At 37.2% G+C, this 26,239-nt stretch overlaps 2 protein-coding genes across 14 annotated transcripts in view; one reads left to right on the plus strand and one right to left on the minus strand.

Annotated features, from left to right (window-relative positions):
- Positions 1-1,267: 1,267 nt before the first annotated feature.
- Positions 1,268-16,709, minus strand: LOC101167548 (adhesion G-protein coupled receptor G4). The gene is made up of 29 exons (XM_011479958.3): positions 16,454-16,709; positions 16,227-16,349; positions 15,483-16,112; positions 15,223-15,320; positions 15,080-15,138; positions 14,057-14,111; positions 13,628-13,665; positions 13,398-13,546; positions 13,186-13,245; positions 13,002-13,079; positions 12,352-12,437; positions 12,202-12,272; positions 12,080-12,095; positions 11,957-11,979; positions 11,730-11,872; positions 11,514-11,643; positions 10,837-10,943; positions 10,527-10,743; positions 10,274-10,436; positions 9,812-9,964; positions 8,327-8,461; positions 4,891-4,936; positions 4,647-4,750; positions 4,381-4,502; positions 3,801-4,069; positions 2,742-2,844; positions 2,356-2,636; positions 2,114-2,215; positions 1,268-2,022 (listed from the first exon to the last, which is right to left on the minus strand). The coding sequence occupies exons 2-29, from the start codon at positions 16,300-16,302 to the stop codon at positions 1,910-1,912; spliced, it is 3,627 nt and encodes a 1,208-aa protein (XP_011478260.1). The 5' UTR covers positions 16,303-16,349; positions 16,454-16,709; the 3' UTR covers positions 1,268-1,909.
- Positions 16,710-22,438: 5,729 nt separating this feature from the next.
- Positions 22,439-26,239, plus strand: part of LOC101167801 (ensconsin) — a 29,226-nt gene continuing 25,425 nt past the window's right edge. For all 13 annotated transcript variants that reach the window (XM_023959046.1, XM_023959047.1, XM_023959048.1 and 10 more), the window contains exon 1: positions 22,439-22,544. In XM_023959046.1, coding sequence (XP_023814814.1) covers positions 22,499-22,544 — 46 coding nt within the window. In that variant the 5' untranslated portion in view covers positions 22,439-22,498. The remainder of the gene's footprint in view (positions 22,545-26,239) is intronic.

The raw sequence follows: 26,239 nt of genomic DNA on the forward strand, positions 1-26,239 counted from the left end.
ATCTAGCAAGTTTCCCCAGAACCTGAAGGACAGCTCATAAAAACATTCCTTCCTCAAACTGTCAAAAAGCTCTTTTAACAGCAGCTCTGAGGGGATTCAGCCTAAATTTCGTGAGAGATGTTCACTGAATCAAATGTGCTAAAGGTCAAATAACCAATTTAAGACCAATGTTCAACAATTCAGAATCTTTTCCTAACATATGTATTGTTTAACTTACAATAGCAGTTGAATTGATTTTTTTGGATGTATGATGACTAATTGCAGGAACTTAAAAAGCTCAAAAATTTCTTTGAAGAAAATCAATCCATCCATCTTCTAACCCCGTTTTGTTCCCATATATGGTCACAGAGATGCTGGAGCTAACACAGCTACTGAGGGGTGAAAATGGGGTACACATGAACATTTCAGCAGTCCATCAGGCAACTAAACACGCACAATCACACCTGAGGGACAATTTTCGGAGTCTCCAGTTAACCTACAAACCACGTTTTTGGACTGAGGGAGGAAGCCCGAGTGCCCAGAGAAAGCCCACACATACATGGGGAGAACGTGCAAACTCCACACAGAAGGGACCCAGCAGGGATTTGAACCAAGCCCTTCTCACTGAGAGGTGACAATGCCAACCACTACACCATCCCCAAAAGGTACAACACTGAATTATGTCAAACCAGAGACTGGTGGAAAATAATTTATTAAACAAAACAAAAACTTCACAAAAAATCTTCACCCAATCAATACTGTCTTAAACATGGGGGATAAAAAAATTAATGAAATAAAAGAGATGTAAGAATCTGACATGACATAAATAAAATGCGGTCTTGAAAACACTGAATAATAATTATTGATTATTAATTATTATTAATGATTATTAATTTAACTCAGGTGTGATCTGCCAAAAAAAATACATAGCAGAAATTTCAAACACAAAATCTAAAAAATAGTTTTACCTAAAATAAAAATGTAATCAATAAATACAAATAAATAAAAGACATTTTCACGAGCAGAATTCTTATTTTTTGGAAATGAAAAAATAAAAATAAAATAAAAGACTATGTGAATTATTGTTGGTAGATATAATTTTCAACAAAAATTCCCAGCCTCTGATTTGAGTTCTTAGCATGTTAAATATTAACAACAGAAGAAAATATTTGTGTTATTGTATGTGTTTATAATTTATTTCAATTGCCCTGTTTCTCATAAAGACATTCATTTTTGATGCTCAAACAATACGAACCATCAGACATGCAGATCGATTTATGACAAAAGCTTTTTTGAAAGCACAACGTTTTATTGTGAAATAATATGTAAAAACGTAATACTGGAAATATACAATACCAATAAGAGCAGGTGTGAAAAGAAACATTCTGGTCATCCATTCATTTTCTAAGACTGCTCAGTTCTAGCTGGGGTCATACATGTTTGATAACGTGCCAATGTCGCTGCTTATTGGCTAAACACACCTGATCCAGGTAACCAGGAGCAGATGAGGCAGCATTTCTGAAATACCAGCACATGTTGGAGTCTGAGACCCATGGTTAGGTGAAGCCTCTCAGAGTTTGGCCAAAGAGAGGGTGAACTTCAGACATATCACCAGTCACCATTGTCATATTCATTAAGATCAACTTTGAGAACTATTTAATGAAATACATTCGGTAAAAACCCTGTGTAACCAATCCCTAAAACTAGGGATTGACAAATATGAACAGGAAGTGCAAGGCTTCAGTCTTGCAACTTAAAGAACTATTCTTCCTCTAGTTGCCATCTTAACATTTAAAGTTTAGGGAAATTGTAAAACGAAAAAAATCTGAGCCTTCATGGAGTAAAAACGAAAACATGTTCAGAGAAGCAAAATGACCAGAAGAGCCGTCCTGAGGCGCTCTCCTGCCCCCTGGAGGTGCTGCTGACCCTACTAAGGAGGCGTAAGAGACCTGAAGGAGGAGCTTTTGTCAGACTCAACCGAATCTGAGTTAGCCAGGTTCCTCTTTTTGTTGCAGCCACCCACTGAGCCGGATTGGCTCCAGTCTGTAGAGAAAAAAAAAGAAGTGATGCTTTCTTTAAACAAAACCACCCACAGACGTAAACTGAACTAAGCAAGCACAGACTTGTAGCGTACCTGAGTTATCACCGAGTCTGAAACGACCACAGCACAAGTACATTCGCCATTGTTTCCTCACGTTTTCCTTCATCAGACAGTGGAACACAAACACAAACAACCCTGCAGGAAAGCAGATTTCAGTAATAAATGCCTGTGAGGTTCTGAACGGAAAACTAAACTAAAATAATATTTTTAATAAGTAATACAGCATTTAAAAAACTAATATGATGTTTTCTCAGTCCGTTGCTGCTCATATTTACCTTGTAAGGAGTTGCAGATGATGTACATGTACATCATAACCACTCTAGCAGGCCCGATTGAAAAGAACCCCACTATCCAAGTCAGGCCTAACAGCACTGTGAGACTAGCAGCTGCTCTCAGGTCCTTCAGAGAACTGCGGCCCTTTGCTGAAATCTTATTGGCCTTCATTTGCTTTATCTGGATCAGAACAACAGTGAACACAAAGATGTTGCACAGCAGGATCAGAAGAATGTACGCTACCACCGTCACATAGAAGAAAATGTCATCCCGCAGCCAGCATCTGTTGAGGGCACACAGAAGGCAGAAGAGTGATGTTTGGCGACCATTAAGCTGTAACTTTGGCTATTAAACAAACTAATCATGACAATGCAAAAAAAGAACTTACGATTCAACAGATTGAAGCCCCACTGCTGCTTCATCAGACTCATAGCCGCCGTATGCATCTTTATTTATGGCCAGTAACAGCATGACTATCACTAAAGGAATACCTGTAACAACACAAAACATCTGTACACATCATTACAATACTGTTCAGAAGGCAGAATTCTTTCTCATGACAGCAAAGAAAAAGTTTTCTCAAAACTTTCTCATAACATTCAAGTTTTTCTCTTGTAAGAACCTTAAAGAACTTAAAAATTTGATTTACTTTTTCACATTGTGTTTTAAAAAAAAGCTACTTGGAAGGTGCTAAAGCAAAACAAAAAAACTCTATTGAGAACAAAATACTATACAATAGATCTCCAATATATCTTGATGCCAAATGCTTTTGGTGTTTTTTAGAGTATCTTTTAAAAATGTGTTGCTGAAAAAAATACAATTTGCGTAATAACTGTTCTCATTATTGATTCTGGTTTAACATGAACAGAAAATACCCCAAATATTTTAATTTTTCATGGAAAAAGTAGAAAATAATGTCAAATGTTAAAAAAATCATATCTCTTGTTTAGCCTTCTTTTAATATTCTTATGTATTACTTTTATTATTTTTATCTATTACTCTACAAGAGTTGCTGTGTTTTCAAAACACCTAAAACTGTACACAAAAAAGTGACTTCATTTAAATTACAGTGATCTTTTGCCTTCATGTCTTATAAAAACTTGCCTGCAGGTCTGAAAATGAATCAATGAATTGTATTAAATAAAGTGGGGAAAAACAAGTAAGAAAGTAATGAGAATCAAAACTTCTTGTTTTCAGCTGTTACTTATTGTTTTTTGTTGTTGTTTTTAGTCAGACCCTTCTCGCTCTAACTGGATTTTGGCTATTTTTTAAGTTGGAATTTGTAATATGTAACTGAGATGATGTGTTTTCCTCTAAAGGCAACCTTTTTTAAATAATTTAAAATTGCCATAAACTATTATATTCAGTTGATAATTAAACTCCAATCTGACCAACAAAGCAACAGCAAACATTTCTTTGTGAAGTAACAGACAAGTGTCGCTCTTACCCCACCCCACAGCGCAGAATTTGAGGATATAAAACGGCACGTAGGTGTTGAACACTTTGACTAGTGCAAAGTACATGTGCACGGCCTCTAAGCCCATCCAGGTGAAGGAGGCCAGCAGGAAATAGTGCAGGGCTGCAGCAGTGGTGATGCACAGGCCGTAGTTGGAGAAGGATGAGAGCCAAGAGTTCAGAAGGAAGAGCATGCTCAGCCCCAGCAGGGCAGCAGCAAGGTTCATGAGTATCTTGGATGGATAATCCTGACGTAACTTCCTGGTGTTCAAGAGAGACAGATGAATGCAGACAGACAGGCCACTTAAGTGTTTAATATTTAAAAGTAAAATATTTACAACTTTGTTACCAACTCAATAGTTCTATAAATTACGTTTTTTTGGAGATGTTATTTTACAGAACAGGAAGTAAGTGGTTGCTGTTTAAATTTCTCAAACAATTCGGTCCTAAATGACACTGTATCTTTTTTTTTTAATTAAAAAATAAGATTAGATATGAAGGATAGTATGTCATGGAAAATGAAAAAGGGCTGTGAAATGAGATAAAACTGTGAGGAACTGCTGGTCACTTACTCAAAAATAAGGTAGGTGAGTAGAGTGATGCCCAGAAAGATGGCTGATATGCCACAACCGATATATGAGATGATTGTCATAATCTCACTGTGATTTTTGCTGACAGGAGTTCTGGAGACATCCTGAAATACAACATGAAATCATCACTATTCAGTACCTTACCCATCCAGTAAACTTTAAGAGAAGCAGTTTTACACAATGACAATCAAATCATTTAATGGACAGTTTGATCCTGCTTTAAAACCTAAATCCCTCAGAAAACTCACCATCAGGATGGCAAAATGGGTGAGATGGTTGCAGAGGCAGCTGGTCTGATAGGAAGAAGTCTTCTGAGTTTCACAGCCGCTGCTGTTCCAGCCACCAAGTCCGTCTAAAGAGCACGTTTGACAGCCAAAGCAACAATAACACTCATTCACGCACAACACTCTGAATGAATTCTTTTTAATTAACAAACAAAACTGTAAGTCAAATCCATGCATTTGTGCATTGAGAAGATAATATTTTACCAACCGTTTTTGTAGAAATCCCAAAACACACATATGACTTTGTCCTCTGTCTACAAAAAAAAAAACAGAAAAATGTTCTGGACATTAGTGCAGAACCAAGCAGATGTTGCATTTGCTAAAACTATAAAAAAGACTGAGAGGAGCAACTTTTCTGTGTCCCCCAAGGAAAGAATTTTTCAAGTGATCAGTTTTGCAGTCAGGAGAATCAGGGATACATTCAAATGGGCAAAAACATTTCAAAAACAGTTTTTTTTTTTATCAACAGTTTACAACAGTTTAAGAAGATGCTGTGGTAACGGGGATTTTTCACCATGTTGTAACAGACACAGAGCAGGGGGGCAAAGTTATAGTAAATTTGTATGTGCTGTACACTTCTGTACAACCTTTCTATCAAACGTATGATTTTTACCAAATTTAAAAAACAAATACTTTTAGGAGCATTTACTTAAATGTTCTTGTTGCTGGCAACCTTACACTGAAGAACAGATGTAAAAATGACTAGGAATTCTGGGATTTAAAAAAAAAAACTGCAACTTTGGGCTTTAGGGAATATTTTGTTGTTGCTGACTCGTTTTATCTTCTGCACATTTATGCAAGCGTTGCCACAGCCGACTGAATAGTTGCTATAATAAATGTCCATGCTGATGAAGTCTGGGACAAAGGTAAAGTTTGGACTTTACTGGTAAAGTCAGTCCAGTGTCTGCCTTGAGCATTTGACTGATGGGAATGACATTCTTTTGCTGTACGGGGCTAACTTTACTCTGACAGTATGAGCTGCTTTTCTGATGATTTTTTTTACTGTTTCTGATAAACTGAAATAAAAAACTGAAAACAGTCAAACATGAACACATGTTTTTGACTTACTTGTCCACTGTGATGATTTTAATGAGGACTTGTGTATTTGTAAAGGCAAGTACCTCAATAGTTTAATTTCAGTGGTAATCTCTTTCACTTATTTTATTTTGTTATGATGAAAGTCCAACTGGTAAAAAAAAAGAGATGGGAGTAATTTACCAAACTCCTGCAATGTAAGAAGACATTCTGAAGTGTACTTTTAATATTTTGTTTTTAAAAAAGCAAAGGGCAAAAAAAAAATAAGAAAAGCAAATGGCTTAGTCATTTAAGTTCAATAGTATTTTGTGACAGAAATGATCTCTTGTATTGGAAAATTATTAACAAGGACACGATTAATAACATATGGCTGTGTAATTGCTCATTACAGTTACTGAATAGGACCCCTCATTGTCCTAGAAAGTATTTATTACTTATTTTTGTGTGCGCAGAAGATAAAAGCTTGGACTCGCAGAATAAATTGGTAGAAGCTGTTTTTATGAGTATTGGTTTATTATGTGCATGCTAATTATCTTTTATTGTTGTATTATCTTGTGTAAACAAGATTAAAACATCACTTTCTTTCACTTTATAGGGTCTGCTCATAGGTGACCGGAGCCACTACTTAACACAGAACAATCATTTATTTATTACATATAAAAAAAACAGCGACAGAATAGTTGTCACTGTAAGAAAAATAAAGCTACAATGGTCACCAGAACAACATAAAGATAAAGTAACAGGATTCAGATAAAAAGCAACCCTAAAAAGCAGACAGCTTTTTTTAATTGCTGTTCAACGTTGTTTGAAAAATTTAAGAAAAGAATAAAAACAGGCCTGGGTAAAACTAATGGTACTACTAATTTCATATTTCACTAAAAAACCTTTTGACAAAATCAAACTATTTATGTTTTAATAAGAATTAAATCAGGTCTTCTAAAAAGGCCACTTTAAATTAGTGTAAGGTTCTGTTAAATCCTAACCAGATTAAACAATCCATGACTGACTTTCCAACAGCAGGGAGCACATTTCTCTCAAGAATAATTTCAGTCTTGAGACTTCATGTACCTGCACAGATTCAAGACACCCTGCATCAGAGGCAGTAAAGCAGCCCCAGATCATGATAGAACCTCATCCATGTTTCAAAGTAGTTAGTTGACCTTCAGCAATTTTCGCATCTATGAACATAGAGAGGATGCTCCCTTTATGCAGCTGCATTGTGGCAAAAATCAGTCTCACTCTTTAACGATTTGCTTTAAACTGTGATGTCATAATTTACTTCCTCCCTGGAAGTCCAGTTTGGCTTGATTAGACAGACATCAAGAGCTTTGACTTGAAGCAAACCTCTGATGACATTGGAAAGTTCTACTAGACTCCTTGGCAAACTTTTTTTTATTTTATTTTTTTAAATCATCCATCAATTCAGCCTTTCAGTGTTTTTCATGGAGCCCCATCCAGCAAGGTTAGTGAGTCCTGTGGACTTAAACATCTCATTACCAGGTGCAACTGCAGTTTGGGATTTTACCTACAACTAGCTTGGAGCTTGTGCTGGACACAAGGGCCATGTCCATAAGAAGTGTATTTCCCAAGCTGTAACAGCTCCATTTGTGCCCCATGTCTTCTAACAAGTGAGTTCTGGTTTTGGTGGAGTCACACGACCAATTCATTTTGTGTATCAATCAGCTTAAAAATGGCACAAACTGTCAGCAGACCAAGCAACATTTGAGTAGAAGCTTTACAATGAAGCCTCTGGGGAATAAAAAGAACTCCACCTGTTTGACAAAACTTTTTCCTATTTTCTCTAGATTGGGTTGATCATGTAATGGGTTGACAAAAATACTTAAGGGTGTGAGGGCTTTTTGGTGCAATTTTGTTCTCTTCTTTACCTTTTTTTTTTTTTTTGTTTCTTGTATCTAGTTATACCAAAAAGTCTCACTGTACAGCATGTTTTACATTGTTATCTTACATTAAACCATCACTTCCTCCAGGATGCGACAATGACTACACCGCTGACACATACTTTAGAATTGCTCTGGGGAAGTCAGGCCTTAATTTTACTGCCTGCTATTTAGATTTTAGCCACAAGAGATCAGTCTAATATGCAATGTTGAGAGAAACGCCTTGGTAAAGCTTTTGGTGAGAAACTATTGACACACATAAAAGGCTTCATCACACCATCACTAGCTACAGTCACGGGAACATCAGGCTGCTTGGGGATGATTTTCAACACAATTGTCAAGTAATTTCCTGAGACAACTCTTTTCTCATTCTGGCGGCCATGTTCATTGTTTTTACAGTCACGTAACAGCAGTGATTACTCTCATTCTTTAAGTAGAGCAACTAACTGATTGAAGAAGGAAGATACCTGTGATATTAATTGGAGAACCCACTGTAGTTTAAAATGTCCAGGCCTGTTTCATCAGCTTGTTTTTAATTAGTTTGTTACACAACTTAATGTCACATGCCATTTTCCAAAATGGCAATGGAAAATGACAAATGGCGCACACGATTTCTTACCTTCTCCACTACCAATTAGTGCTGACCATTGTGTATCAACTCAAACAATTTTAGACAGGACCACATAAAAGGAAAACAATCACTTTTCTCACCTGTTTTGGTTCCTGGTGGTTGAAAGTCACCACCACAGGGTTTTCCAGGTTCATGACCGAGCTGTCATTGATGCTGGCAGACACTATGTAAGAATTTATAATCAAGCTGCCTGTTTGATTGATTAATTCAGGATCCTGAAAAAAGGAGGACAATAAATATTTGAGAATGGGAAGGAACAAAAATGAACAGCATGTTATTGCTTAATGAGCAATAGGTAAATGTAGACTATATATAGTTAGTATTTGTCAGTCACCGACTCTGCAAGTTGTCCCATTTAAAAAGATGAGTTTGATGTGTAATGACTTCAATTGTGAGAGACATAATGTAAAAAAAATAATACAGGCAATCACATTTTATTTATTTTTTTAGATTTTATTTGTATAACTGCCAAAAGATTTGGCTCCTACAATCAAACAATAATTCTGTCACCCTCACAGACCTGTTAATTCAACTGTAAGAACCTCTATCCTTCACTGGTTACCTTTATTATTGACACTATACTGGTTATCTGTATTAATGCACAAAGGTTTTAAATCCTAGTGTTCACTATAGACCCCCTGCTAAAGCCAGCACTTGTCCAGACCTGTTTAAATTCTATCAGAGACCATCTGGATGATCCAGAGGAGGATTGGGAGAATGTCATGTGATCAGATGAGACCAACACAACTCTTTACCCATTGTGAAGCATGGGGGTGTTTCGGGGTTGCTTTTCTCCAAAGGGGACAGGACATCTGTTCGGTACGAAAGTAAGGATGAGATGGGCTATGCATGGTGAGGTTTGGGGCAAAATCCTCCTTCCATCAGCGAGAGTATTGTGGATGAAATGTGGCTGGGTCTTTCAGCTAGATAAAGATCACAAACGCATCACCACGGACAACGAGGTAGTGGCAGCGCAAACAGCATTTCAAGGTTTTGAAGTGTTCGAGCCAGTCTCAATACCTCAATCAAATAAATAATCTGTGAGTGTAAATTCTGTGTTGTCCAGCAACAGTCCCAAAACATCACAGCTCTAGAGATCTGTATGGAAGAATGGATCAAAATAGCAGCGATTGTGTGCAAACCATGTGAAGACCCACAGAAAACGTTTGACCTCTTTCATTGACAACCAGGGTTACATTATAAAGTATTGAGATAAACTCTTGCTAGGGACCAAATATTTCTTTTCTGCACCATTATCCAAATAAGTTATTTAAAAATCAATCAATGTAACATCCTGGATTATTTTTCTTTCTTTTTCTGTCTCTCTCAGATTTTGCAACGGTATGGACCAACGTCTTAATTAGACTGACTCTGCTCAATGCAAAGAAAGTAGATTTTTCTTCTCACTAAGATCTATAGACAGGGACTATGATCATGCAGGATGTCCCAGAGAGAGATCTTCAGATAATCTTTAAATCAACTGATCAGACAAATTTGAAGAAAGCTAAACAATTTCTCTAAAGTTTAGACTTTCTTTAAATGCTCAAACGAAGTAGAGAAAATACCTGAAAGAGGTTCTTTGTTCCATAAAACTGGAACTGAACACGGGTTGTATTTTTCTCTCCAGGGGGGAAGAAGTTGTTGATTTCAGAGGGTAAAGAGATGGTTGCGTTTGCCTCAGGGAAGGGTTCACTCACAAAGCTCTGGTTGACAAACACCTGGGTAACAAAAGTAATTAAAAATGTGGAGCATGTGCTAAAGAAAATAATTCAATAGCTGCCAGTCTGAAATTATTGTAACATGATGTGTGCTGGAGGCTATGGTGTGTGCGGTTTCCCTCCTTTTTTCCAGTTACCCAATGACATTCATGCAGCTGAAACTGACCTGGGCAGTCAGCTGGAACTATTTCCTTAGCTGAATAAACATCACTTAAATTTAAGCGGCAGTCAAAGGTGTTTTCAAAGAGAACAGAACATTTCTCCTTACTACTTTTTGCATTTAACAGCATAGCATTCCAAACATCTCACCTCGGGGTTCATTGCGGATGTAAGAGATGCACCAAAGGTGAGGCCTCTGAATTCCTCTGGATCCACATTAACCACAGATAGTGCCAGAGAAGGGGCTGTTATGGTGGCAGATTCACCTTGAAAGAGCATCGTGTTCCCCATACTCTCTGTCAGCTCGAGGAAACTTTCACAGGATGGAGCAGAGTGAGATTAATCTTAACTCGAATGACAGCTGCAGTGTGATTCTTTGACAACTCATGTCATTTTCTCTTACTTGTTGCAAAACAAGCCAACATCAGATTCAGAGAGCAGGACATTGGCAACAATGTTGACAATTCTTGCTGCAATGGCAGGCTTGATGATGCCTACACGAACCACCTCAATGAGCTTCTCCACGACTGATCCCAACACCATGGAGGGGAGATAGGTAACATTGCCCAAGTGGGAAGTGACAAGATCGTGGATTATTTCCACCACATCAGCCACATTCTCTGGAGCAAACAAATGAAACCACAGTGAGTGACATGTGCAGAAGCTTGCAGCAATGAAAACCATGGGTACCATGGTACAATCGGTCTACTCACCAGGAGTGACCGTGATGTTTCCTATATCAGAAATGGTCACAAGCTGTTCACAGTTTGTCATGTCTGGATCCATCCAGCTGGTCGTGTCATTTTCAATGTGTAATTTACTGACAAGAGAATAAAAGCTAAAGTTAAACCTGCTCAGTTTCTCAGAATTCTCTGAAATTTTCAATAAAAGTTTCAAAACTGTGGTTGTAATATGATTTGATGCCCAAAATATTAAATTAATTAAAGATTATACACATGGAAAGATTTAGTTTGGAGCTGCTTGATTTCAGGATTCCAGATTGGAGGGTGAAGGTTGTTCAAGGTGTTAGAAGATTATGGATTTTCTTCTGTTTGAGTTGCCTCTGTGGAAACTTCTTTCACAAGAATGTGTGTTTCCAAAATAACGAAAGTTTAGAACAATATTTCACTTCCTATATTGTTTTTTTCAAATAAGTCCTTTCTTTTCGCTAGTGCGAACTGAAAAAAGCTTTAATGTATATTTGATTAAACACAATCTGGATGTAATTAACTGTTACATAAATTTAAATGTTCCATACATTTTGAGCAGCAAATTGAACTCTGAAATCAAAGCACAAAGACTCCTTTGAGATGAAGGTTTGATGCTTTAGGTCCACCAGTAAAGCTTTTATTGGGGATAATCAAACACAAGACAGTTGGCTGTGTCTCACCAGAGTCTGTAGGCTCTCTCTGATATTGGCTTGTAACATCCCATCTCCTGGATCTGCTGTGGGAACGTCTCCGGCCAGATGTACAGCCCATAGACGGTCGGTGTTGGTTCTTCCAAACAGTTTTCTGGCTCTGTAAGAGAAAGGAATGATGCGTCAGTCTTTTTCTTTCTATTTGGTTGAGTTCTGTTTCTTTCTATTTGGTTGAGTAGAGCGTACCTATGTGTTTGATTTGTATGATGCTTGTTTGAATGGTAGTGGAACCATTTTCGTACTTTGACGATAAGGCAGCATGAATGAAAAGCTGAGTGTCTTCCACACTGGTCATGCCATATTCCTGAATGTGGAAAGTGCAGAAGTATCTGTAGGTAATAAAAGTTGCACACACATCAGGTTGAGTTGCATCTTTACAGCATACATAAATTTCAGTAAAATTGGTTACTCACTCTTTTGGCTGTTCGTGGGAAATCTGAAAAAAGCACATGTGCAGATATGTTTTGCTGTTACAAATCAGTTCCTTCTCAATCTAATGATTTTTCAACTTGCCTTGCAGCTAGAGTCATACTCACCATTAATCCAGGGCTCCTGCTCCGGAGATGAAAAACACATTTATACACAACTGTTGAGTTATGTGACCAATAAAAACAAGATGGTAATTCCAAAATGAGAAAATAAACCCCAGGGCATTTACCTGAAGTTGTTCTCCTTTATGATGAAATTCAGCACAATTATGATCTTACTCCACTCCAGCTGCATTTTTACCTTCATCCCCAGAATAGAACATACTGTTGTAACATTTATGCAAGCTATTCTTTGCAGCACTGTGGTGCTGGTTTCTTACCCATGTCTCAATGAAGTCCTCAGGATGTGATGGGTTACCCGTCATATTTAAGGTCAAATTGACTCGAAAGAATTGGTCTGATTGAACTACAACACACACAAAAACAACAAAAAAGACAAAGAACACAGTTGATCTGCATCGCACGTTTTTTTTTTAAACTGCAAAAAGTCTAAATAGAAAATAAAAAAATATATAAAAACACAGCACTTTTTTTTACAACACACTATAAAAAATGAAATAACTACAAACAAAGGTCCGAGTTAGGGGGGAATATGACTATAAACTCAACAGAATACATGCAAATGTCTTAAAACCAAATATAAATGCTCACCTATATTTTTTGGACTTTAATACACAAAAAATACATTAATCTGTTCTGATATAATTCTATACAAAGACAAAATATATATGCGAAAATATATCGATTCAAAGTTTGAGGAAAATATGTCAAAATGTAAATTTTGCATATCAATTTTTTTTTTTTTAATAAAGAAAAAAAAAGAACTATTTTGTGCGAGGGTTTTTTGTTGTTGATTGTTGTCATGGCGGTTTCCAGAGAAATCTCTTTGGTGTTGTGTTTGTTCCATTCAAGCTGAACCAGGAAGAAAATACAATAAAAGTTGAAGACTCAATTTGCTTGACACACTCACCCAAACTGTTATTGTTGCGCAAGACGTCATTGGTAGTTGATGTGCTATTATTGGGCTGCAATGACACACTGCTTGTTTCTGTAAATGAAATAGCAACAATTAAGAGATAAGGTGTTACAAAAGGAAAAAAAGAAAAAACATGAATCCATTAAAAGTTTTTACTCCTTTAAAAAATAAATATTACCTGAAATTGTCTGATTTGGGTGAATAGTTGATGTAGGTTCTGTTTCCAGAGAAAATACATCTGAAAGAAGAATCTTTTGGCTTCATTACATTTCACCCACCAGGATAACAATCAGCTTATAAAACAAAAATAAAACAACTAAACTTTATGCGTCCAAATCTTATTATAAGTCAACATGTCCATTTCCAGAAAATTTGGGTGAATGTACTCACCCACAGAGAGCACAGTAATGCTGTAGGGGTCAACTCTAAGGTGGAATAGTTTGTTGGGGACCTTTGACCTTAGTAATGCAGTCATGTTTCTCTGCACCACTTCCACTCTGGCTGAAGGCTCCACCTTCACATAGACCTCACAACTGAAACTGATGCACAACCACACAACTTATAATTTACTCTGTAGTGTATTATTCCATTTAGCAGTAAATATACAGGTGTAATCTTACCACGTATGACAGGGGGAAAAGGAGAATTTCTCCAGAGACTGTAAAGAAAGAAGTTTTATGTTTAAACTTTTTATGAAAGTCGTGATTTTATCAATGGATTTAATCTGAAATGATGAGCTAAGTTGCTTTACAGGGTTACTTGTTCATTGCTCACTGCCAAAACTGTATCTTAAGAAAATAAAGAGGCACAAGAATTTCTTTCTAAAAATGAAAATTCTTGGCAGGTCAATTCTTCTATCCCACAAACAGATTTTTTTGTTTATTTTTAGAAAAGTGGGGCAAGAGACTTATTTCTAAGGAGCTTGTTTTGCGGTGCATAGGATAGTGTTTCTGTTGGAAATGGCATCATTTTAACTTTTTTCCTATGTCTTTGTTTAAAAACACGACCAATCCACTCTGAAGACAGTCAAACTTAAATAACTGAGATACCTGGGTTTGTGGATCATGCAAGTCAGTAGCATTAAAACCAAGGGGGCAGCTTTGCCTGGAAGGAAACACAGAGAAAGATTGGAAACAGATTTTAACAAACAACTGTTGATATTGTATGTAACAAGGGTTAGATCTGTACTGATTTATAACACTTTGCTCTTTGTTGAAAGAACAGCAGTGTATGTCAATTCTTTAAAAGCCACTTTTCTCAAATTCCCCCGCAAACCTAAAAAACGAGTGTTAGTAATAAATGTTACCACTTTTGATCGTACATTGAACATGATCTAAATCCGCACGCCCAAATTTGAGGTCTAACTGGAAAAAATTGGTGTGGAAAGAAAACCTTTTGAGTTTAAAAAATGCATGTGAAGTCAGAACTAGTATTAGCATTTTGAGAGCAAGTACAGAAACTAGTACTTGTACTCCAAATCTTATGTGTGCAAAATATATTAGTGCAATAATAACAGGATCTAACTGCATCTGATGACCATTAATTGTTAAGGAGCGTTCAAGAGTTTAAAAATATCCCATAAAACGCTGGGGTTTTGTTTTGCCACTTGAGAATGCCAGCGAGCGAGTTGTACTTGAATACTGCAAATGTTGAAAAACTTTTGCTAAATATTTTTTAAGGTATGTCTCTTGATTACATTTTTCTAACTCAGAAAGTACGAGAATTGTAAGAAAACTATGAGTTCACAGGTTTGAGGTTTGAAACCTAATGGTGGTGAATCAGAAACTGAGAATCTGGAAACGACGCAGCAACAAACTAAACTAAAAAATTGTTTAACTTGAATGTGATTATGATAACTTACACAAAATACCATTGAAAAAAATGTTCACACAAAGTTCTTAGGGATTGATTAAGGAGTTCAAATCACAACCAGACTTTAATCAATTAAAAAAAAAACAATTTTTGTGAAAGTAAAGTAATTCCATGAAAATTTAATTTAATTTAATACTTTAAATGTGTTACTTTTACTGTTAGAATAGTTTTTTTTTGCCTGTGATTGGTTCCTTACATACCTTGGGAGTGATACAAAAACATCCTGGATTGAAATGACTGAAGGAAAAATGCTTTTTAACTAAAAAAAAAAAAAATAATAAAAAAATAGTTAGAATCTTTAACAGAAAACTTCTTTTTGTTCTGCTCAGGCAGATCTTTTTACCCAATTTCTTGTAATTTCATCCAACGGCACTGAGCAGTTTCCACGGTTTGCGGCATCAAACATGGAGACCCACATTTTGATCTTGAAATGGGACCATACTAAAAAATATAAGCAGACATTTTGTCAGATGAGCATTTTCCCATACTTGTAATCTCTAAAAGGTGTGATCCAGTTGATGCTGAAATGGTTGACAAGTGTGTAAAGATGAGAACACATGGGGTATAAAAAAAAGGCAACATTGCAGGCCTCTTTGGACTTACAGCAGTGAAGGTCGTGGTCGGGCTCAGGAGGACAGGTGTTCTTCCACTGCCGCTGATCCCAGCTCACCACGTCTCCGTCTGTGCAGCCCAAGCCCCACAGCTCTGCTGCCCCCAACTCCCTGCTCCACATTCTGAACAGACCTATCTCACCCAACAGATTACTCCCACTTTCTGGTCTCACCTCGTTGTTGGCAGCAACATAATGAGACACCCCCAGAGTGAGAGTGCCATTACCAGCCAGCCAAAGGGGAAGATTGGGGTACAGGGGGGACTCAAGCTGGACCATTCCATTGATGTAGACCCTGAGCCGCCGAGCTCTGCTGGACCAGGTCAGACAGATGGAGTACCACTCATTCAGCTTCAGCCACTTAAGGAAGTGCCACTGCCGCCCAAACATCCACACTGTAATTTGTGGGCCTTTGCCCCCGAGTCCCAGCTCTATGTGAGCGTTTTTTGGAGCTTTGTAAACAAATGCTCGCCATTCTGTTGTATAATTGCGCTTTAAAGACACGCATATGGTCAGTTCCTTCAGGGCTGGGATAGCAACATGTGGTTGAAGTTGCCACAGACAGGGAGGGCCACCGAACTTCAACTTCTTGCCCCACAGGCTGGTGCTGCTGCCAAAACCAGCTGAACACAAGATAAAAAAAAAATGGAAGATTAAGGCTACATTTGAGCATTTAAGTGGACTTAAGGTTAAAAACAAGTAGAAAAAGTCCAAGTGTTTTTCTTGTAAAATCTAACCTGAACCCAGAGAATGCACTGGTAGGAAAATGCACAAACAAATGAGAAGAATAGAGAAGCTGCTGATGGAGCTCATGACCACAGAAGAAGACAATACAGTCTAAGTGGCAGACAGATCATCTGCTGGAAAAAGACAACAAGACTTTTGATTTAAAGTCCCTTTAAAAATAAATGACAACTCAATGGTTTTTCTAAAAGTATGTGAAGTAAAAGAAAAGCAGACTTACCAGAGGATTATTAAAATAAGTTTAAAGTTGAAGGTCAGAGAATGAGCAGTGGGCACCACCTCATGAAAAGCTCGTCGAACACTGAGACTGCAGCCAAACGTCACTTTATTACTCAATGAGAAGATCAACACACCCTCTCCTTGTGGTTTCTGCAGTTACTCATTAATCACCAGCAATAAACATAACAACCAAACACGACAATGTCCAAACTTGAGAAAGCACTTCTTGAAAAAAGACATTTCCAAAGATCCTGCACTGCAAGTGTACCAGAGAGTGTGAATTATGATTTAAACAATAATTAAATCACACTTTATTGTGTTAAAATGGCTCAAAAATGTTATCAACGTATTCTTTTGCTAATAGTTTTGAAAGCAAAAACAGTACCATCCACTGACCTCTTTAAAAGGACACACATTTTCTGAAAATATCCCTGGAAAGTTATAAATTAAACATAATTGCTATCAAACATTGAAAGACAAGCGCAGCCCTAAAGCTGGTTGTGTGGGTATGATGGGCCTGTGTTTGCATTACATTTCAATAAGTCACAGTAATGTGTTTTGCAATTAATGCTAGAGTGAAGTCTATGGACACTAATCAAATGAGGTATTTCGTGTGATGGACAAGAGTTAAGAGACGGAAAAGTCAACACGGTAGCCCTGTCAAGTTTAACAATCGGTGTACAGAATCTGAATTGTGTCTCCTTTTTATGACCTCAATATCCGGCCTGGCTGCTGTGAAGTAGTGACTTATTTCATTTTTCTTTTATTCGTTGTTGCCATAAAGAGCTCAAACAAATCTTATCTTTGTTATCATTAGTATCCAATAAATACATAATTACTAGAAGTGATAAAGTATAATTAGTTAAATCAATGTTTGGAAGGAGAGCTTTTATTTTACCTTCGCTTGTTTGTATTTCTGCCAGATTCTGCACATTTTAATATTTCCATCTTTAACCATAACAGAGTTTCTTGAAAATAAAAACAACTTTGATTTTGCTAGAATCTTCTCTCCTGTGATGGACGTTAGCCAGGTGGCAGTAGTTGTAGTAGTAAAATCAAAGAAGTCATCCGATCCTGAAAACACACACACAAGGTCTCTTTGTTGGATGCAGGTCTGCACACAAGGACCCCATTCATCCATCTCAGTTCCCTTTTCTTTTCTCGTCGGAGGTCAGGGCTAAAAAAAGAACAGTTTCCTCTCGGGGAACGCGAGAAGAAACAGCAGTGACGCTTGGTGCACAGGTGGGGGCTTGCTGTGATTGGTCGATCACTGATAGTTAAGTTGGGAACCCCTCCTTCGTCACAAGTGATGTCAAATGATGGGGATTCCCACCGATCCATGTCACTCTTACTCTCTGCTGCTGCTGAACTGAGGAGAAATCACAGTGAGGCAAACATCACAACCTGACGAAGATTTTTGTTTGTTTGCATTACTGTGGTTGAAATCCGAATGTGCACGATCGATTTGAGTTTTTACATCTGAACTACACGAACAGAGACCAATCAGAAGGCTGCTTGTTTTTGCCCAATGGAACCTGCTCTCTGTGCTGTCGTGCTGATGGTAGGTCTGACATTATTCTACTTTTTACAGGAACAACAGACCTTTGTAAATTACAATGAATTGTTAAGAGTACAAGCAAAAGCCCTTCTGAAATGTAAATTTTGGATCTGAGTGAGTCTTAGTTTTCAACCTGACCTAGAATTGAAAAAATGCAGATCTGTCTTGATCATCTAGAAAGATAGTCAAATGCAAAAAACGTAAACCTGCAGGGACCTTCTTAGCTTAAGGTGGACCATTGCTTTTAAAAAAAAAAGGGCGGGGTGTGTCAGTAGATTGACTTTTGTTTTAAATCTGTTTGAATTTATCTTCAGATGCACTGCTTAACCTAAAAAAACTTTGCATTGTGTTTAAAGAGTGTCCTTTATTTGTGTTTTTTTCCAGGTTTGTGTGCTTGCACACTCCAAGCCTATCTGTGACCAGACAGAGTTCTTACACCCTAATGGTACTTGTGTTGCCTGCTCTGTTTGTAAGCCTGGGGAACAGCTGTCAGGGGTAACAAACATCAATCACAATATCATGTCCCTTTTCCATTTGTTCCTCTAGTGACCTGTCGTGGTGCATCCTTTTCAGGATTGTGGCTTTGGAGACGGTGGAGAGCATGTCTGCATCCCCTGTGATGATGGGACGTTTAGTTCAGATACAGATGTGGCTCCTTGCAGGAGATGCACCCAGTGCAGTTTACTGAACCGCCACCTGAAGACTGCGTGCTCACCCACCAGAGATGGCCTCTGCGGGCAGTGTCTGCCAGGGTCAGCTCCACTCAGATCGCCAAGTTGCATTTCCACGCGTGTGTTGGATGCTCATGTACGGCTGTTTGTGGATGCAGGTACTATGAAGTGAGGAGCATGACTGGGGAAGCAGAGCTGCTCTGTCTGCCCTGTTTCAGCCGAGATGCAGTGCATGAAGACTGTTTGCTTTTCGCCGCCCAAGACTCCAAATCACGTATGACTCCCAGATTGACCCCACAGCTCAACATTAGCATGTTTAAATCATTTTATTTCATTATAATTTCCAGAGATGTTATTTAACATCAGATGTTGTTCACAGAGATTGCTACAGTGCTGCCTGAGGGAAACATGAGAGAATCTAAAGATAAAAGTGAGTAGCCATGGTTATATAACTATCAATATGTTTTCTTCTTTTATTTTGACTGACATTTTTTGTTTAAAGGAGCAAAGGAGGAAACATTTTCAGTGGTCCTGGCTGGGGCCGCCACAGTGCTCCTGATCATCATACTTGCTCTGCTGTTTTGGATTCTCCTTCTTTCTGCCGAGAGATTCAGTAGGTCACTCCTGCTTGTCTGTTTTTGTATGTAAATAAAAACTGACTTAAAAAACTTTTCCAATATTTAGAGCCAGTTCCTGAGCCTGAAGAGCTCCGAGGTGAGGCAAAGCCTCATTATAAACCACTGCAGACCTCCTCAGAGAAAGGAGCAACACAAACAGACGCCCCTGTTTCGGCTGAAGATCCAGCAAGGTGTGTTCTGTGAATGTCTCTTCAGGGAAGCGCTGCATCATTACCTCTGATCGTTGCCCTGATCAGCCCTTGTATAATCATTTACTGTACTCCCTCACTCCTCAGAGGCCTGAGCTCGGTGAACCATGAGAGTGAGCTGTATCCGACCTCCATCGTGATCAATGTTACCACCAACATTAAGCCCTGCAGTGAAAACAAAGACAACGTCTCACAGGAGCAACAGCAAGGCTTTACCACAGAGGAGGTACAGTGCCTTCATGATTCAATGATCAGTTTAGTCCACAGTTGCTAAAATAAAATTAATTCAATTTATAGCTCGTTTTTGACTTTTACCTCCCTGTCACACTGTAGCCTTTGCAATCTCTGAAACTGGTCGCAATTTTGTCCATCTTTTTTTCTTTTTTTTTTGCCAAAATAAATCATAAAGCTCTCTTAGAATTGAAGCTTAAAACCATAAGGATTAAATACTTTGAAAATGTTATGTGACTAGACTGTATCATTAAAAAAGTATGACACAAGTTTTTTTTTTAATAAAAAACTGGTTATCAAATGTAATCATTTCTACAAATCAGTAAGTTTTATTTTTACCAAAAGGACAGTAAACAGTAAATTTACTTCTTAAGTAAATTCCAAACATTTTGTTAATATTGAAATTGATCATAATTTTTATTGACTCTAAAAGGTTTGGAAATATGTTTAAACTGTACGGTAACTTAAATGGTGTTTTCACCATTTAAGTTACCACCATGTTTTCACCATGTTGTTTTGAAGACAATTTTTAATCCTACTTCAGTAAGCTAATGTTGAGTTTACATCACTCTTACTTGAGGCTAGATTTTGCAAAATCAAGTAACCTCAGGTGACTCGTATTTTTTTTTAAACTGTTTTCACAGGCAATCTCTTGAATTTTTATGTGCTTATTAAATTCAAATTTGTTGATGGGTAGATTTTTTTACTTGCTGAAATTCTTTTATTGTCAGATTTTATTTGAAAAAAATCCCCATCTTCACAATCTTCAAGATTGTTTCAGACTATTTACAATGTATTTTGCCCATATGATGTGAGGGTCAGTTTGATAGACACAAAGATCAATAAAACTTTAATTGATTCTACTACGCGGACATTGATTTATTACCATACCTCAAAATACAACAGATAATAATGAAAACAGACAAAACAGAAAACTTATAGCACTAAAATACAATAAATAATACAATGAAATGTCCAGAGTCTATGAGGCATTTTACAGTCTTATAGCTGATAATAGTTCTAATTAGTTTTGTTTTTTTGTCATTACCAGATGGAGCAAAAACTACAGACAATTTGGGAGCTTGCTCAAGGTAAGGATTTATTTTTGCTTCCAGTCCCACTCATAGGTTTACAGCTGCTATGTTAACAAACAGAAAAGCATGCAGTTTTTCACACGAGTGTTGGGCTCATTTTAAAACTTGTTTTGTACTTTTGTATTGGTGCAGGTCAGAGTATTGAGATGCTTGACTATGATTCGGTCCAGGACATTTCCCTGCTCCTGGATTCTGTGGACAGCATTTACATCTTAAAGAGGTTGGCCCTGTCACTAGGCATTCCCCCTCATGTCGCTGCGCTTTTCAGAGGCTTCCAGGACCTTTTCCAGTATCTGCGCACCTCTACCTACACACAGCTGCCGCAGCTGGCCCAGGCGGCCGCACTTCTGCCTAACTTTGAAATAGTTTCAAGGATCCACAAAGCTGTGGTGATTCAAAGGCCTCTTACACCTTAAAAATCACATCCCAGGACTTATATTATTTCAGACTTACTTGATAACTTTATGACTGGAAGGTTTCATTTATACTTTCTGCTGGAACAGAGACACTTTCAAGAAAGACCTTTTATAAAAATCTCACAACACTGCAAGCTGAGACAATGAATAGTTACATTGTTCCCAGCACTTCATAGACCACTGTTAAAAATAAAATTTTAATGTAAATATACTAACAGTTTATGACATGTTTATCATGGCAATAAAGTAAGAAAAGATGTGTCCTTCGAGCATTAAATAAAAGAACAACAAAGTCATCCAGCCTTGTTTCCTGTTTACCATGTAAAATGGATAAGTAGCCCTCTGGCAAGAACATGTGAGACGAACCAGGACAGATGATGCTGTGTTTGGTCAGAGGGAGAACCTAAAACTCTGAGAAGATTTCATTACCCTTTCATTGGGTGAAAAGTTAACCAGCAGACAGATTCTTCAGGATATTAAATCTGGTAAGACTTTCAATTATTTCACCTATTTATAATAATTCCTAAAGACCATTAAATGTATTATATTTTTGTCAACTCTGACACATTTCTGACTGTCACAGTAATGTTTTACCTAGAAAAAAGAAAAAAACAACAACAATTAAAAAACATCCTTAAAACAAAAATACAATTACACCAAAAACATTGAAATTAATTAGAAACGTTAGGACTTTGCTGTTGTTCTGGTTTAACTATAAAAAATAAACTTGCATTAAGAAGTGTATGGCACTAGGGGATGCTCTTGCGTTTGTTGCTCTGATGGATTTAAAGGGGATCGTCTATTGAAATAATATACTGTCCTAACTGTCACGTAACGAATAAGGAATATATTTCTAAATCGGGACGATTAAAAAGGCGTCACGCGAGCGTCTTAATAAAGTCTCTAAATAATGTAATGCATTTCATGTAGTCTAATCAAGTCACGGCATTTTTTTTTTCGTTGCAAGATAATGTTTCAAAAATAATTTTGAACGTTTTTCTCGAAGTAACACTAATAAAAAAAAGAAACTTCATTCACGGGATTTAAACAGAAATTACTTTTCGTTTCACATATTGACGTATTGAAGTATTGTCTGGGTTTTTGTTCTCCAAGTTATGCTCGCTGAAAACAGGTAAGAGTGAGACATCTTCTTGTTTGAACTGAATCTTCGATGTCCACGTCCGCGTGGTGTCCGAATCATACCGGCCGTGCTGAGTTGCGCGCGCAGCGAGAAGAAAAACTTCCCAGAAATGGCGGAGGGTGCAACGACACTGAAAGTCTTGAGAGCCCAGATGGGTAAGGCGAATATAAGTCTGGAGAAACTTTGTTTTAAATTAACTCTATGTGTCTGCGTGTGTATCAGCTGCTTTGGAATTGCTAGCCCGCGCATTTGAACGGGCTAAAACACTTCCGAGCTTAACTTGCTAGGGAGGTTAGCTTACTCTGTCTGTCCTGTCATGATCTGCAGCACTACGAACGGACATTTCTCCATTGAAAGTTGCACACTACGGAGAATTTGGCCAAACTCTTTACTGTCTCTTTGTTGCACAAAGCGGGCAAACTCAGTGACCATCTGCATTGTTCTTAAAGTACAGAACATTAAGCCATGATTAGCTTGTTGACATATCACGACGTCATTCTGCCGCGTTTTCGTTTCATTATTTGAATAGGTTTTATTTTAGTTTTAGAGTTTAAATTGATTATTGGTCTCGGCTATTGAACCAGAATAAAATCAACAATTTGCGATGTTTTGTTTAAAAATGATTTATCACTTTAGAAAGGTTTTTTTTAAAGCTGAGTTTTTAGCGTGACTCAACTTTGTTATATATGTAAATTAATATTGTACTCTACTTTAATTTTTCCAATGAGTCATAATAATCGATTAAAATAGTTTGTATTCTTCCTTGTTTGAAAATCATCTCGTTGTGTGCTCAAAGGTCTCCTCCTGCCAGTGTTCCTCTCCATACTGTTATGCCTATTTGTTGACATATGGCATGATGATCCCCTCCACTCTTTGACAACAATGACCGACCTGATTTTCACATAATAATGGGGCGTCAGTCTGTGATTCCTGGGCTCTGATTGGAGAATTATGTTTCATTACAGTTTATAGCATTTTCCTGAGTAATTATTCTTTATTTCCCTCTTATTCCTGTTTTTCTGAACCAGTGCTCTTCTGTCATTAACTGTAACATCATGTGACATCCACACCCTTTTTCTGGATCCTTTACCATGTTTCTGTCACTGCTGTTTATCCGTGCCTAAACAGGCCCCTTCCAGACATGCTTGCTTGCTGTTTTTGCATTTGTAGGCGTGAATGCCTGAGTTGTTATGGCTTTGACAGTAGCCGGTTGTCTCTTTTAGCATTTTAAGGTAAGGGAGGTTTCTGCATACCCTTTTTTGGTGTACGTGCTTTCCACTTACAGCAACAAATGTTCAATACTTAGTGCAGATCTTCCCGTTCCTTTTGTGTTTCCATTCATTTTTTTTTTGTCTGGAATTCATTTCCACCCATTTCTGTGGTTTTGATGAAATATCCACCAAGTCATGGATTGGAATTCTGGCCGTTAGGAATAAAATGATGTCCTGAGCAAAGTTTTTCTTTCATTGAAAAAAACATAGTTTTTTTTTTTTTCAAAGTTATTTTAGACGTGCTGTGATTGTAGAATTATAAAGTAATGCCAGGAATTTGGTTAGTGAGGGTGGTCATTTCCACAAGAATTTGAGGAACTTGAAACTTTCAATCAAGATCGTGCAAGTTGATGTCAGACTATCAAGATTTTACATTTCACCCTATTCTTCTACAAAAACAAACTTGTTTTCCCAGTCTCGAAGCTTTCTTGAACTATTTGCTGAAATTTCTTTTTGTATTGAAGATGCTCCATTCTATTTAGATTGTATACTTGATTTCTTACAGTAGCTATGTGCCCAAAACACCATCTTGAATAGTAAACCACAAATTTTTATAAAAAAAATAATAATGTTAAAAGTAATACTCCCACACAGTCAAACATAAATAAACCGCTGCAGTTCAAACTAGTATTGAATTGCTGTAAAGACATTTTAACAACAAAACCACTTGTATGTTTGCATTTATATTTGTCAGGTATTTAAAATTGGTGACATTTTTTATTGCATGTAGTCAAACACTCACATGCATTCAAACCTACACGCAGTATTCTCCTTATAAGTGTTGCTTCTTTTTTTTTTGAAAGATGTTTCTAGTTAGTGTTGACGTTTGATGTATTATGGTAGTTGAGATCTACAGAGAAAGGATCAGATGTGGGAATGACAGCTGTAATAGAGGACATGGTATTTTGCAAAGTTCTTCTTACAATCATAACACTCACATTGGATGACCATAAATAGTTGGCAGCCCACTCATATTTTTTTGTATATCTTCAGAGCAGAGAAAGCTGCAAAACCTGACAATGAAGTGGTTCTCTCCTCTACACTCAAATGCTTATATTACACTGTGTTCTTCCTCCTGACTGAACACACGAAACATGTGTGGTCTAGTAAATATACCAAATTAAGGAGAAATGATTTTCACTTTAGATTGTATCTAGATTTATCCATAAAGTTATCTGATTTCTCCTAAGAAAGGATCAAGGCTTGCTTTGCATTCTGTAGTGAAATACCAATCTCTAGTGTAACATATAAAACTGTTATTCAGAAAAAAAGAAATACGTATAAAAAAGCTAAAAGTATAGAATCTGTTCCATTTTTTTGTATGCACTAGCTATATGCTCCATCCTTAGGAGTCAATTCCCTACCACATTGGGATGCGTCATCATTGTCCCACTAGCACTGCAAATAGCCATGGCTTACCATTGCATAAACAGGCTTCAGTAATCCCATAAAAGATTTAGTGTTAAGTGTAGCTGTGTCAGTGACCTTACATATTAGTAGTGAGGACCATACAGGGCTGATTATCAGTGATATTGTTGAGAAAAAGTATTTCTGGAGTAAGTTTTGCATGTTTTTATTAGTCTTTAAAGGTTTCAATTGTATATTTTGTGTAGTTTTCTTAGTTTTCATTCAACATGCATCAATTTGATTGTTGCCACTGTATGAAACTGACCCCATGTCACTGTCGATTTAAAGTTAACTTTAAGGTTAAATTGAGGATTGCTGCAAATAAAAACTTGATTTTAAATCAATTCAAATTCAGTTCCTTTTCTTTTTTGATCTTTGATTCTTTTTTAATGTATTTACATTATGTTCTTCGTTTATAAAAACCAAGCAAAGAAATTGTGGATATTTTCCAATCTGCACTTTTTATTCATTGTCCTTCATTTTTTAATGATTTGTTTTCCTTTTTGTTGTCAAATTTCTTGTCTTTCGCCCCTTTAGCTACCTTTCTTGCTAGTGACTTGCTAGTTCTTGGATGCTTTGATGGTTAATCCAAAAAATTATTACACTTATTTGCATTTGATTGGATGTTTCCTGTTGCTAGCTTTAGAATTGCTGTATCTTGTTATTTTGCAAGCCTCAAAGTAAACAAAAAAATAACAAAAGCAAAGAAGGCAGTTGATCAAGCTTCTGTGTCATTTACATTCATGATGTTTAGTAGGGTAATGGTCTATCCAATTACAGTGCTCTATATTAAACGCACAGTCCACCCCGATCTTTAACAGGGCAGACACTTCCTGTGTTGGCCTTTCCTTGCTGCAGGGCAGAGTATAAAGTCTAAGTTGTGGGAGACTATATAAAAGAGAACTGCCTCCCTTCTTGCTGGGCTTCTCCCTGGTATTCTGCCTCATCAAAAAAAAAGACAGATTTAACTTATAAAATGGGTAAAAGCCTCTCATTTACAAAGCAGAATTTTTTTAATTCAGGCAGCAATGATTCTAGGCAGCTAATGTATCCAACAAGATACTAAAAGAAAGGATTCTGCCATCAGGCATTCTTTTTCTTTAGCGTTATGGAGATATTCAAAAGGGAGAACACTTAGATTTGACATGCAAGTTGCAAAATAGTTTTTCAGG

The sequence above is a fragment of the Oryzias latipes genome, chromosome 10 (genome assembly GCF_002234675.1).
Source record: "Oryzias latipes chromosome 10, ASM223467v1".
In the NCBI taxonomy this organism is placed as follows: domain Eukaryota; kingdom Metazoa; phylum Chordata; class Actinopteri; order Beloniformes; family Adrianichthyidae; genus Oryzias; species Oryzias latipes.